General features: G+C 35.2%; 1 protein-coding gene across 3 annotated transcripts in view; it reads right to left on the bottom strand.

The window, feature by feature from the left end:
- ARHGAP29 (Rho GTPase activating protein 29) overlaps positions 1-15523 on the bottom strand; it is a 75758-nt gene that overhangs the window by 12165 nt on the left and 48070 nt on the right. For all 3 annotated transcript variants that reach the window (XM_060139543.1, XM_060139542.1, XM_060139544.1), the window contains 4 exons: positions 4474-4631; positions 3791-3930; positions 3406-3510; positions 860-958 (listed from right to left, as the gene is read on the bottom strand). In XM_060139543.1, the coding sequence (XP_059995526.1) occupies positions 860-958; positions 3406-3510; positions 3791-3930; positions 4474-4631 (502 nt within the window). The remainder of the gene's footprint in view (positions 1-859; positions 959-3405; positions 3511-3790; positions 3931-4473; positions 4632-15523) is intronic.

The following is a 15523-nucleotide window of genomic DNA, read 5'->3' as shown; positions in this document are numbered from 1 at the left end:
CTGGTGGTGCAGTGGTTGAGAGTCCGCCTGACAACGCACGGGACACAGGTTCGAGCCCTGGTCCGGGAGGATCCCACATGCCGCGGAGCGGCTGAGCCCGTGAGCCACAGCTGCTGAGCCTGCGCTCTAGAGCCTGCAAGCCACAACTACTGAAGCCCACGCACCTAGAGCCCATGCTCTGCAGCAAGAGAGGCCACCGCAGTGAGAAGCCTGCGCACCGCAACAAGGAGTGGACCCCGCTCGCCGCAACTAGAGAAAGCCCACACGCAGCAACAAAGACCCAATGCAGCCAAAAAAAAAAATCCTACCAGAGGTCAGATGTTCTTATACTATTTAAGAAAATGATACCAGAACAGGTATCTGGAGGTCTCAAATGAAGCCATTAACGTGACTTCTCTTTTATACCCTTCAGCATCCACAACTTTCCCTGCCCTCAAGAAGTACATGTATTTACTTTTCCCGCCTAGCTTCTTACACTATTTCTTTTGAAGAGGCTTTTCTCATATAGAAATTCTCATGACTAGAATGTCTCTCATGTATTGCAACACTCTGAACAATTACGTCACTATTAGATTTATGAAAGACCAAAATATCTAGCCTATTTTATCAACATGCTAATACATTTTGGCTCCAGTGGTTTTGCTGTTTATTCTTATATTTTTACTTGTAACATTTGATTAATACATTATCAACCCATACTTGTACATAATTTGTTGGGATATATTTAAGTCACCATAATGCCTTTTTTTTAAATACACAGTAAAGGAATTCTTTAAATCATACTATTTTTTCCCTAATATCATGCAATGCTACTGATTCAACTGGTTTAATGGAAACTTGATTCAGGTGAGTGTAATACCAGCTTCTGAAGGGGAAGGTGGCTCTCTTTCATCCAGATCATCTGCAGAAGACATGGTTCCACTGGATGGAGTTCGTGGAAGTTTTCGGTGAAAGTCTCCTAAAAGAAAATTCATTGTAGAATTTAAGAAATGGGCAGTGACAACATTTTTTGAATAACGCAAGTCATACTATTATATTAGCTACAATGTAAACATTTGCTTCCATTCACAGACTTTGGACACAGGGGATTCTGATACTCTTGGGAACAAAAGAGGAATGAGCCAAATCTGACTTTTCCAAATAAATTTAAAATTGAGGATCACACATTCCAATGAACCTTATTGTCAACTTCTGATAGTAAGTGCTAGAGATTATAAACTCAAGGACAGGGAGTATTTTCTATTCAAGTCTTATATCTAATGTCTGACAGAATAGCTGGCACAATGGTAAAGTTGTCATTAAATGCTTGTTGAATTAAATGATAAAGAAATACTTACAATGTAACCTAAAGCTTTCTAAAATAAACAAAAATCTACAAATATAGCAATACAACAGTACCATCACATTTATGTTGCCAGTAAGACAGAAGACCAGGAACCAGGACCAATGATCCTGGCAGGGAGCAGAGCATGGGATATACGCTGTCAGCCAAGGACTCTGCCATGTGTCTCAAAGCATGGGTGGAAGCAGCCTGACCAGGTAATGAAATGAGGTTTATTTGCTCCCTGCTGATATTACACACAGGGCTGTGTCTAAGTGGAAGGTTACACTTAACTCAAGCCCTTAACAGTCTTAAGAGTTAGAAAGGGCTTTACAAATTATTTAAACCACATCTCTCCCAAAAGATTCCCCCTGCCTTCAAACTATGCTTAAAAGGCGGTCATCTAGTTTTTGTTTTGAATGTGTCCTCCAATGACTAAGAAATCATGAGACCACATGCTGATTTTCGAACTATTCTAACTGTAAAATGACTTCCTCGTATTGCTGAGCAGAAACCTGCCACCTATAAATCCCAGCTCTTGGTCACATGTCTCCCTAAAGGAGCAAACAAGCAGGCTGACTCTCACCCTTTTACACTTCAATGTCTGAGAACAGCTGTCACGTCCTCAGGTTTCCTCTTTCCCAGGCTATGCATCCCTCAGTCTTCACCCATTTATCATGCGACCAGTTTCCAAATTTCTGTCTTTACCACATGAAGTCTTACAGGATTCCAAATAATTTAGAGCTGGCTCTAGACTGTCTCTTAATTTCTGGGGATAGCTAGAACCACTCTGTTTTTACAAAGCTAATTACAAATATTCAGTTAAATGTTTAGGATTGCATCTCCAGAGTGTCCCTGAACAGCAATAATTTTAAAGTAGGACTCAAAGTAGTTGCTGACAATCTGCCTATAAACCCCAGTACGGCATGGAAGTCATTTCTAACTTTAAATTCAAGGGCTTTATTTACATGAATAAAATTTCTGTAATATGTAGAACACCAGGCAAAAAAAAAAAGCCTTGGACTCTGAGGTAGGTTAAATCCTAACTTATCTCCCGCAGTGCCAAGATCGTAGGAGAAAGACACTTAGCCAGGAAGTACAAGACTGGGAGAAGTCTCTGGCAGAAAAGCGGAGGAGAAAGAACATCGAAAGTAATACTCTCAAGGGTTCAAGTGACACCTTCTTCTCTTGCTAGCTGTATTACCTCTGGCAAGTTATTCTCTTTGAAGCCACTAAGGGAGAGTTCAAAACATCTATTCTGCCTCTCTAAGGAGCATGAGACTATCAAAGTACCTTAAAGCACATTTATAAAAAATGAAATTATCACAGGCACAAGAACTGTTGTTAACTGTACAGTTCATTATAGTGATTAACTACAAAACAATCCAAAAGACAGATAATCACATTTACGTTCATAAAACGGAATACTATACAGCATACAGTATAAAATAAAGACAGCTTCTCATATCAATATGATCAAAAAAAAGATGCATGAAAGAAGTCACAAAAGAATAGTATGATTTCATCTGCATACTATTCCAAAGTGGGCAAAGCTCAACTAGATATAAGTACTAAAACATTTAAAATAGCCAGGGAAAGATTAACAAAATTCAGGACGATGGCTCATCTGGGGGGTGATAGAGCAAGGTTATCAAGGAGGTATACATAGAGGCCTTCTAATATACTAATAATGTTTTATTTCTTAGGCTAGGTGTTGAATATATACGGGTTTGTTCTATTATTTTTATTTAAACTGTACACATATATGTACAAACCCCTCTCCATGAGACAGTTTATTATAAAAATAAGATAGTTATAAACAACAAGGATTTACTGTATAGCACAGGGAACTATATTCAGTATTTTGTACTAAACTATAATGGAAAGGAATCAAAAAAGTATATATATACATAAATATATGTATAACCTAATCACTTTGCTGTATACTTAAAACTAACACAATATTGTAAATCAATCATACGTCAATTTAAAAAAAAGGAAAAGAAAGTAGTTAAAAATATCCCCCTAAAGGAAAATTTTAATCTGTCATTGAATTTTCACTCTAGACTTAAATACTTATGTACCTGGACTTATAGATTCAGAATCCAGAGATCTAGATTCACTGCTTCCTCCAGTGCTCTCAGAATCACTAAACATCCCAAATGTCCATGACCTTATAAAAGAAGGACCTTTAAGAAAAGAATATTTAAAGTCAAACTTGGCTACAGACAAATTTCATAAGTGTTTCAAAACACTGACATTATTTAAAATGAGACAAGTCAAACTTCTTTAACAGTGTTAAGCAACTGACTGTAAGACAAGCACAGTGCTCACAACTGTGAATAAAACCTCATAAGGTTACAATTCAAGGCCTGATTTTTAAATTCCAGAGCTGCAATTCATTTAATGATCCCATTTAAACAATTTGATCTTTCATATATTAGTGCTCTCTTTAATGTGAAACACTACCTGATATGTCTGCACTGTTAGAGCATCTGTCCTCTTCAATCTTATTAGAGTTGTCAGGAAGGCGCACAACATCTTCTAAAGAGTCGGAAGGTCCATATCCAGGAGTGTGAGGGGTATTTGTTAACTGTTTATTTACATTCCTAAGAAAAACCCAAATAAAACTCATCATTCAGAAGCATGACTACTTTATTCTATTTTCAGGAAAATCTGTTAATTTAATGAACAGAGTAATTAAATTAACGAAATATTAGGAACAAACCATATTATACTGTTGAACTTCTTAAAAGAGAGGTGAATAAAACTTATTAATCATTTGTATTTATTATAGCTGAAACACAGAAAAAAATAGCAAAAGTACAGTCCATTATTCATATCATGGTTAAACTCTTCTGGTATAACCTGTGTGGAAAATGTAGGTTGTTAAGTTTGTGGACATTCGAAATTGATATGACCATGATTTGCCATTCTCAAAGGATTTCTAAATCTCAAAGAACCGAGCTCTGTGTTAAAATGGAAAACTTTACTCTTAAGTGAGTCGCATCTTAAATAATATTTTAAAAATTCAGAAGGTTTTAAAGTCAATTCTACCAGTGTTAGAAAAAAACATCACCTGACACCAGATAGGAAACTTAGCAGTAAAGGTTTTATGCCTTGAAATAATTTCACCTAACATTAATTCTCACCCATCAACTTTTTCTTCCTCAGCTGAATTCGTGGCCCTGACAAACTCACTGTACTCCTGGCCTGGGTCATAGAGTTTGGCACCATCACAGAGAGACTGTAAATTGTTCGCGAGGGAGGCAGCCTGCAGGTGTTGCATCTGGAAGAGGTTAACCGTTACCTGTGGGAACAGATAGAAACAAAAGGCAACGTAACTCATGTTATAGAGAATGCTGCATAAATACACATTTATTTCAAGTGACAGCACCAAGAAAAAGGTCACACAGTGAAGAGCTCAACAGTGAATCTCCTCGAGAGCACACTATGTTGCCTGACTCAGTACCAGGTCTAAACCAGAAAAATAAAAAAAGAAAGTAGTTTTAATCCAATACCTAAGAGCAATCATTTCTGGCAAAACTGGCTTTAATCTGAAACGTTTAAAAGCACAACCCCGTGTCCCTAATGGTTCACAATTTTAGGAGACAGATATGTTTTTGAGGATCCCCAGCTCTGTACTGATGGTCTGACCACAACTGTCTAGACTGAAAAACATGGGGAAAAATATTCCAATCAGAACCTGTTATTTTGACTTTCACTTCTTCAATCCTTTACAAATAGAAATGCTTTATACTCATAATGTGTCCTACAGCGCTCAGTTTTTATAATTAGGTACTATCCCGAGTCTCTTCAAAATACAGTATTCCACTGAGTTTCTACAAATGCCTAAATACACTGTCACTACTGCCACTTATAGTAACAACAACAATAGCAGCTGGAGCGTGCTTACAATATGCCAGATCCATTCTGAGAGCTGTACACAAATTAACTACTCTCATGTTCACAGAAACCCAGGCTTTGGGTATACTACAGCAAATAAACAGATGAGATCCCAGCCCTCATAAGAGTCTGCATTTTCCTGAGGGTGGTGTTGGAGAGAGGACAAACTAAGTAAATAAGATAATTTCTGGTACTGAAAACTGCTACAAATATGATATATTGTCAGGTGATGGAATATGACCAGGTATATGCTTGCAAAAAGGTACTTTGGACATGACAGTTTGGTGAAGGACTCTCTGAAGAGGTAACATCTGAACTGAGACCTGATATAAGAAAGAGCCAGTGTGAAGTTTCAGGGAGAAGACCAATCCAGACGAACGGAAGAGGCAGTACAAAGATCCTAGGGCAAAAGTGAGTAAGAAAGAACTTGTCATGCTCAAGAAACAGATGAAAGGTCAGTGTGGCATTTCAGTTTGAGATGAAGCCAGAAGAGGAAGATGTAATCTAAACCAAGGTAAGGGGTCTGGATTTAAGTACAACTGAAGGAAGCCAGTGGAAGGTTTTAAAAGGGTGTTAAGAGCTATAACATGATCTGATTTATTTTTCTAAATGCCACTCCGGCTCCTGTGTGGGAAATGTGAATGAATGCCAAATTTCAATTGGCTTAATGTTATTTCAAAGACTGCCATGTTTCCTCTTTCATCTCTCTTGATTATACCAGATGATATGTTGAACTTCTGATTAGCCTCTAAGTCCTTTCCAAGATGGACAGGCATTCTCCAAAGATAACTAAGAGTCAGCATAAATAGTATTTGAAAAGTGCACATAAATGAATAGCTTGTTTGTGCCCTCTTTCAAGGAACATAGGAAATTCAAACTGTGGATGGTAAAGTTTAAGTCCAGCAATTAGCTACAATCAGGGAATTCTCCAGTTAATGGTAAACTGAACTTACTTTCTTGAGTAAAGGTAACTAACTGTATGTTCATTTTTAATACTTTTTAATAAGCTCTATGAATCTAGTTAGAAACACCAATAATTTAAAAAGCCAAATGAATATACTGGCATAATCGCTCATCGGCTGAATGTTTGTCTCTGGGTACTTATTAATAATAAAGACTTAAGCAATAATATATACTGGAAGCCCAATCTTAAAATCTCTTTTCCCTAAATGATTCAGCCTTCTCCCTCACCTAACAGAAGTGTTAAAGATTGAGGTCCCCATGGGGTAGACCCTACAGGACTTGCTGGGCATCTTAACTGGGGTGGCTCATGGGTACCTCAAAAACCATCATGACTCTAAGATCTTTTTGTCCCCCAATCCCTTCCTGAGTCAGGGACTTGGTCCTTTTCTTCTAGGCCCCCAATGTGTAGCACAGTGTCCTAAGTGCTTCATAAAGGCGAAATGACCAAATGAATAGTAGTAGAATGTGTTATCAGTCAAGGTCATACTGAAATTCTGCACATTTCCTGGTACTGCTAACTCAAGCACATAGGACTTCCAACTCTATGCCCAGCTTTTGTCACCTACATCTAATTTTTAGCTATTCCATGGGCACATAGATTAGCACACATTTCTCTGACAGTTGTTGAAACTGAATATGCCATAATATCAAATCAATGGGAACAGATTCTCCCATATAGATTAGCAATAATCTAAAAATTAATTTTTGTTCAATGTAATTTTCTATCCTATATTTTTAAAAAGATAATTTTTTCTTGAATACTCTTTAAAACAAAAGGCAAAACTTTTGTGCTAATGTTTCCCATTCTTCAAAGCCCATTGATTTGATTAGGTCTTTAGTGACTGACTTGGTAATTTCTCCTTCCTCTCACTTAGTAATGTAATTATGATCTACATCCCATACCCTTCAATACTTCATAATTCAAGACAATTTTGAATATTCAGGAGTAATTCTTGTTGTTCATGATATGACTTACAATTTTGCTGGGACATGAAACTGATTTGTGTATCTTTCTTAAGACAGTGAGTGAATATAACTGTGTCTAGCAACTTTACATCTCAAATAATTTTGTTTTCTCTGCAATGATATGCACAATAACATATCCCAGAGTGAAAATAAAATTCTTTTAAAAACAATTTGAGAGATGGTGTTGCAAAATAAGTCACCAAAATCCCCCAATTCTCCTGCTTTGATGGAGAAGAAAACATAAAGAAATCTGAGACAATTATGGCTCTTACCTGGGAAAAAACACCAATATTCAAGAACTCAATGTTGGATTTGGTATCTGCTTGGATCTTCATGTGAATAATGCCATATGGAATAAGTAAAACTGATTAAACTGGTTCAAAAGAACTCCAGCTAGTAAGAAATTCTGCTCACAAATATATAGAGAGAAATTTTCTATAAACTGTCTCGATACATTACATGCTGTAGTGATTTTCAGGAGTTTGGGGATTTGTTCAAGTTTGGGGAACTTTAACCTCAAAGTCTACTTCATACACTGATATGTACTGCTCTCCAATTTTTCAGATGTATTAATTCTCTCCCCCTAAATAAATGCTAAACTCCTTGAGGGAAGGTCTTACATTTCTTTTAAATAAATAGTAGGCATTAATAAATACAAATGTTATATACAAAATTAGGTAACTTCTTGTTTATATCACATCAAATTAAAAGAAATCATAATTGTTGGATCACCAAATAGCATCACTTTTTAAAAGGGAGGTAGACAAACAAGATTAAGCTCATGAGAGAACTCAAAACCATGTCACATGAAGAAAAGTAATCAGATTTGGGGGTGTTTTGCCTGGAAAAAAACATCCAGGGAGAGAAGGTAATAACTGCCTTTAAATATTTAAAGTACTATCTTATGGAAGAGGGATTATATCAGTACAGTACAACTTGAAAAGGTCCACAAGAAAACAGATCTTTTTTTAGCTCAATATAAACATCATATTAATTTTGGAGCTGTTCAAATCCAGGCTAAGTAATCATTCGGCAAGACAGCATAGTATTCAGGAGCACAGGCTCTGAAGTTATTCAGCCAGGGTCTATCTTAGCTTTACAACTTACATGCTGGGTGACCTTGATATCAAGTTATTTATAACTTCTCTAAACCTGTGTTTCCAAAAAAGTTAATGTACAAATACATATTATAGGGAATCTTGTTCAAAATGCAGATTCTGATACCAAAAGTCTAGGCTGAAACCCAAGATTCTGCATTCCTCACAGGCTCCCAAAGGAATGACAATGTGACTGGTCCAAGGAATACATTTTGAGAAGAAAGGCTTTCTAAGCTTCAGTTTCCTCATCAGTAAAATGGAGCTTAAAACAACTGTTTTTACCTAGTAGTACTCTGTGAAAATTAAATGAGATAATGAAGGCAAAGAGCTTAAGGCACTGGCAAGCACATAATCTTAGCTATTGTTTGAGGTGAAAAGGACTTGTTAAAGGTAAAAGATTGGCTTAAATAATTTACGTGGGAATTTTGGATCCTGGGATTTTGTAATTCTTTTAAATAATTTTACTAAAATTGATTCTGTAAATTAACCACATATTAATTAATCAGAATTTGATAAATAAATGAAATACAATTTTAAACACCCAGAAACATTTTAAGGAAGACTTCTGATTCAGATGGAATAAGCTCACTTCCCAGTCTCTCAATGAATTTTCCTAAGAACCCTTGACAGAATGCATGGATTAGCTATCTGAGGGCTCTGAAAAGTAAATGGTAGCAGGTAGACTGTGGAAATAAACTACAAATCAAGGTATGTAGTACCAAAGCATACCAATTAGTGGTATGCTTCCCGTTATTTTTTTTCTGCTACTGTGTTTCCCAGCTAGTACACAGCTCCTACTCAAATAAATGTGACTGAAAGAGTGGGGGAAATCCTTTGGTTTCTTTTGTATGTTTGTTTTCTCTTCTGCCCCAGCCCCCAAGCAAGACCCAAGCCCTAAGATGGAGTCCTGTGGCAGTGGCAGTGATGGCAGTAGCAGCAGAATAGACATCTAAAAACTCTTCTCTATAAGCAGAGGGGAATTCTCTATAAGTAGATGAACTGTGGTCTGAAGAGTGAGGGGTCTGAAATTCCTGTTTTTTCTTTCTCTTTATCCTTCCCCTACTTGGCTCTTAAAGCAGCAGACTAGGTTGACTACAGTTTCCCAGCCAGAAAACATAGAAGGGAGCCCTTAGGAGTTGAAGAGTGAACCTAGCTAGATCAAATGCCTGCAAAACTTTTTAAGAATCAACATTCAATATAGGTTATAAAGAAAACCCAGAGTCATATAAGGTAATATTGCAAATGTCTAGGATATCGTCCAAAACTACTTGTCACACAAAGAACCAGGAAAATCTCAGTGACTCACAAGAGAAAAGATAATAAACAGATACCAACCCTGAGATGACTCAGCTACTTGAATTATCAGATAAAGACTAAAGCAGATATTATAACGATTTCAAGAAGGGCCAACAATATTAAAACGTGGAAAGACTGAAGTCTCAGCAGAGAATTGGAAGATATAAAAAAGAAACAAGAGGAAATTTTACTACTGAAAAATATAATATCCAAAACAAAAAATTTACTGGATTGATGGTATAAAAAATGGAGATAACAAAGGAAAGAGTCAGTGAACTTGAAGCTAGATCAGTAGAACAAGAGAAAAAAAAGACTGGGGGAAAAATAGGTCCCACATTCCTGTGGGATAATAACAAAACGTCTGACATTTGAGTCTTTAGAGTCTTAGAGGAAGAGGGGAGTGTGTTACAAAAAAATATTTGAAGAAAAAATAGTCAAAAACTTCCCAAATATTGCAAAAGTCAAACTTGCAGATTCGAGAAGTTCAGGGAACCCCAAATAGGAGAAACCCAACAAAATCCACACCCAAATACATTGTAATCAAACTGCTGAAACCCAAAGATAAAGAAAAATTTTTGCAAGCAGCCAAAAAACCAAACCAAAGCAAAACAAAAAACAATGCATGCCACATAGCGGAACGCTGATTCAAATGACTATAGATTTCTCATTAGAAACTATGGATGCCAGAAGGCAGTAGAATAACATTTTTAAAGTGTTGAAAGAAAAAAACCGAATTCTATAACCAGTGAAAATATCCTTCTGGAATGAAGAAGAAGTAAAGACATTCTCAGATGAAAGACAACCAAGAGCATTCATCACCAGAAGACCAACTATAAAAGAAATGGCAAAGGAAGTTCTTTAGACAAAAGAGAAATAATACCACAGAGAAGATGGAACTTTGGAGTGAAAGAATAATAACAAAAATGGTAAATACCTGGGTAAATGTAAAGACTATTTTTCTTCTCTAAAATATGAGACTTTTGAAAACAAAAATTATAAGATTGTCTGGTGAGGTTTTCAGTGTACATAGATGTAATATACATATATCAAGCACAACCCAAAATGAGTAAAGGAACTTATATGGTGGTATAGTTTTTACATTCCACTTGAACTTGGTAAAATATTAGTTCTAAGTAGACTGAAAAGTTCATATATATATATATATATATATACACATATATATAGGTATATATATATATATATATATAGTGCAACCATTTAAACAAAAAACACTATACAAACAGATATAATCAAAGATCCAATAGATAAATTAAAATGTATATAAGAGATAAAATTTAGATAATCCTTTTAGATAAATTAAAATACAATTCTAGTATATAAATAAAACAGATTAAATCTTTAATAGATAAATAGATGAATTAAAATGTAATTCTAAAAAACTATCAATTTATACAAAATTAGGCAGCAAAAGGGAAACAGATGAAGGGAAACATAAGGTACAAATAGAAAACAAATAAAAAATAGTAGGCCTAAATCTTAACATATATTTACATTAAACATAAATGGTCTAAACATTTCACTTAAAAGATAGAGATCATCAAAATAGATTTTTTAAAAATCAACATTGAAAATATGCTATATAAGAACTTCATTTAAAATATAGTGATTAAAAGTAAACAAATGGAAAAAGATATACCATACTAAAAATAATAAAAAGAAAACTTAAATACTTCTATCAATATTAAATAATGTAGACTAAAAGGCAAGGAAAATTACCAGGATAAAAAGAGACATTTCATAAAGATAAAAGGATCAATTCACCGAGAATATATAACAATCATTAACATATAAGCAACTGAGAGATTCAAAATATATAAAGCAAAAACTGATAGAATTAAAAATGTACAGTAGATTGAAAACTTTGAAACTCCTTTCTCAATAATTGACATAAATAAAAAGTAAATCATCAAGGATATAGAAGAAATAAATAACACCATAAACCAAAAGGAACTAATTGACATTTACAGAATACTCCAGCCAATAACAGAACACACATTCTTTCAAGTGCACACACATGGAACAAGCACCAAGATAGACCATATCCTGGGTCATAAAGCAAACCATAACAAATTTAAGAGAATTAAAATCATACAAAGTATTTCTTTCACCATAACAGAATTAAACTAGAAATCAATATCAGAAAGATATCCAGAAAATCCTCAAATAATTAGAAATTAAATAACAAGCTTCTACAATATCCACAGGTAAAATATGAAGTTTCAAGGGAAATTAGAAAATATTTTGAACTGTATAAAAATGGGAAGTACAAATTCAAAATTTGTGGGATGTAGATAAGTAGTGCTTAGAGGGAAATTTAAATCATTAAATATTTGTATTAAACAGGCAGAGATCTTGATGAAACCTAAGCTTCTACCTTTAAGAAACTAAAAAGAATAGCAAAATAAACACAAAGCAAACAGAAACAATAAAAAGCAGAAATAAAAATTTAAAAAGACAACTAGAGAAAAACCAATGAAATCTAAAGCTGTTTCTCAGAAAAGATCAATGAAATTTATAAACCTGTAGCCAGACTAACCAGAGAGAGGAAGTGAAGGAGAAGGCACAAATTACCAGTCAGGAATGAAAGAAAGGATATCACTACAGCCCACTGAGGCACTGAAAGGATAAGAGTTATGAACAACTCTACGCACATAAATACAACAACTTAGATGAAAGGGAGGGACCTAATTCCACAAAATACCGAAATTCACCTAAAAAAAAAATAACTAACTCAAATAGGCTTATATCAAAAGACACTGAATACATAGTGAAAGATCTTCCAAAAATGAAAACTCCAAGCCCAGATGCTTTCACCAGGGAATGCCACCAAACATTTAAAGAAATAACACCAATTCTACACAATCTCTTCCAGAAAATAGAATAGGAAGGAGCATCTCCCAACTTATTTTATGAGGCCAAAATTACCCTGACTCCAAAACCAGACAAAGGCAGTATAAGAAAAAAACTAAACAAAAACATAATACCAGTATCTTTCATTAACAGAGAAGAAAAAAAATACTCAACAAAATATTAGCAAATTCAATCCAGCAATATAGAAAAGGAACAATGCATCATAACCAAGAGCAGCTTATCCCAAGAACGCAAGGCTAGATGAACACTCAAATATCAAATGTAATCCATCATATTAAGAGACTGAAGAAAAATTATATTATCACATCAGTCAAATGATGCAAAAAAACCCTCATTTGATAAGATCCAAGATCTTCATGATAAAATTCTCAGCAAACTAGAAAAAGGGGAAATTCTTTAACATGATAAAAGGTATCTTTTTTTTTTTTTTTTTTTTTTGCGGTACACGGGCCTCTCACTGTCGCGGCCTCTCCCGCTGTGGAGCACAGGCTCCGGATGTGCAGGCTCAGCGGCCATGGCTCACGGGCCCAGCCGCTCCGTGGTATGTGGGATCTTCCCGGACCGGGGCATGAACCGGTGTCCCCTGCATCGGCAGGCGGACTCTCAACCACTGCGCCACCAGGGAAGCCCAATAAAAGGTATCTTTAAAAAAACTTACAGCTATCATCATGTTTAATGGTGAGAGACTGTTTTCTTCCTAAGATCAAGAATAAGGCAAAGATGTCTTTTCTCACACTCCTATTCAACAATGAACTGTAAGTCCCAGCCAGTGCAATAAGAAAAAAGAAAAAAAGGAATAGTTTGAAAGAAAGAAAGAAAACTGTCCCTCTTTGCAGACAATGTGATTTTTTATGTAGAAAACCCCAATGATTCTGCAAAAAACATCCCTAGAACCAATAAGTGAGTTTATAGCAAGGTTGCAAGATACAAAATCAACATACAAAAATCATTTGTATTTCTCAACACTAACAATGAATAAGTGAATTTGAAATTAAATAAGTGTGTGTATGTATGCATGCATAGATACATATACACATGTACACATAAATCATGTATGTATTTATTTATATCAATCACATTCACAACAGACCCCCAAATAAACACTTACATACATAAGCTTAAATCTAACATAACATGGGAAAGACTTACATGTTAAAAACTACAAAATGCTGATTAAAACTATCATTTACCTAAATAAATGGGAGACACATACTGTGTTCATGGCTTGGAAACTCATAGTTAAGATGCTATGTATATAGTCAATTCTCCCTAATCTGATTAAGATTTAACACAATTCCAATAAAAATGTTGGCAAGATTTTTTTGTAGATACAGACAAGCTGATTCTAACATTTTTAAGAAAGTCAAAGGATCTGAAACACTCAAAATGATTCTGAAAAGAATTAAGTTGGAAGACTCAAAGTACCTGATTTTAAGACTTGCTAGACAACACCAGTAATCAACCCAGTAGTGTTTTGACAAAACAATAGACACATATATATATATCCATGGAACAAAATACAGAAACTAGAAATTGAACTACAAAAACATGGTCAATTGATTTTTGAGAAAGATGCAAAGGCAATTCAATGGCGATGGCACAGTGTCTTCAACAAACAGTATTGGAACAAGTGGACATCTGTATTAATCATGTTTTTTTTTAAAATTTTCTATATTTTATGATGTTTTAATATCTTAAAAAGCTTGCTGGCTGGGGAGAGATTGCTCCTCCCAATGCTAGCCAATTCTTAGCCGGGGAACATGCATGTCTTTCATATGCAACTCCAACCATCTCTATCTAACTCTCACACACCAAGCCAATATTTCCCCTTACCCTAACTCATCCCAGGGCCAGGTACCAAGCAATTGCACACCATCCCTATTCCCTAAAGCCCACTGAAATTACACAAACGAGCCAATCCTTTATTGCTTATCCTGTCCTACCTTGCCTTTCCCCAGAAACCCCAATAAAGGCTTTATACTCAACTCTCCCCTCACTCCTGCTTCTGCTTCACCAAACCTGGTACCTTTATGGCCCTTTGTGGCATAGTGTGTTCCCTTCTCTCAGGAAATCTAAGTAATTCATTTTTCAATGACATTGACCTCTCCATGTCAACATTCAGTCACCTCTATAAATTAAAGTCCTGTGGGTATAATTTTAATACAACACCCATATGCAAAAAATGAATTTCAACCTATACTTCACACCTTCTAAAAACATTAACTTAAAATGGATCATTTCTCAATGTCAAACTATAAAAGTTTTAGTAGAAAACATAGAAGTGTTTGCGATCTTGGGTTAGGTGAAGCACTCTTAGATATAATACCAAAAGCATGACCCATAAAGGAAGAAATTAAGTTAGACTTAATTTCTTAAAACTTTCTGCTCCCTGAAAGACACTGCTGAAAGAATAAAGATATGCTTCAGACTGGAAGACAATATATGCCAGCTCAACAATAAGAAAACAAACAACTCAATCCAAAAGAATAGGCAAAACACAGATTGCAAACAAGCCCCTTAAAAGACGCTCAATATCATAAGTCATTCTAAAAAACACAAATTAAAACCACTACCTAAGAACAGCAAAATATAAAAACAACAACTGACAAGTGTTGTCAAGGATGCAGAACAACTGGAACTCTCATAGATTGCTGGTTAGAATGAAAAATGTTATGGCTACTCTGGAAAACAGTTTGGCAATTTCTTATAAAGTTAAACAGACATTTACCATACCGCCCATTAATCTCACTCCTAGGTATTCACCCCAGAAATGTGAAAACTTATAGTCACGCAAAAAACTGTAAATAAGTATTCATAGTAGCTCTATTCCTAATCACCCCAAACTGGAAACAATGCAATTGTCCAACAGGTGAATGGATAAACACTGTGGTACATTCATATAGTGGACTACAACTCAGCAATAAAACGAAATGAACTACTGATACATGCATAACATTGATGAATCTCAAAAGCATTATGCTGAGTAAAGAAGCCAATCTCCAAAAGATACATACTATAATTGCATTTATATGACATTGTGGAAAACACCAAACTACAGAGATGGAGAACAGATCAATACTTG

Source organism: Lagenorhynchus albirostris, chromosome 2, assembly GCF_949774975.1.
Source record: "Lagenorhynchus albirostris chromosome 2, mLagAlb1.1, whole genome shotgun sequence".
Classification (NCBI taxonomy): domain Eukaryota; kingdom Metazoa; phylum Chordata; class Mammalia; order Artiodactyla; family Delphinidae; genus Lagenorhynchus; species Lagenorhynchus albirostris.
The sequence above is the reverse complement of the archived record's forward strand: the minus strand, read 5'-3'. Positions and strand labels throughout refer to the sequence as shown.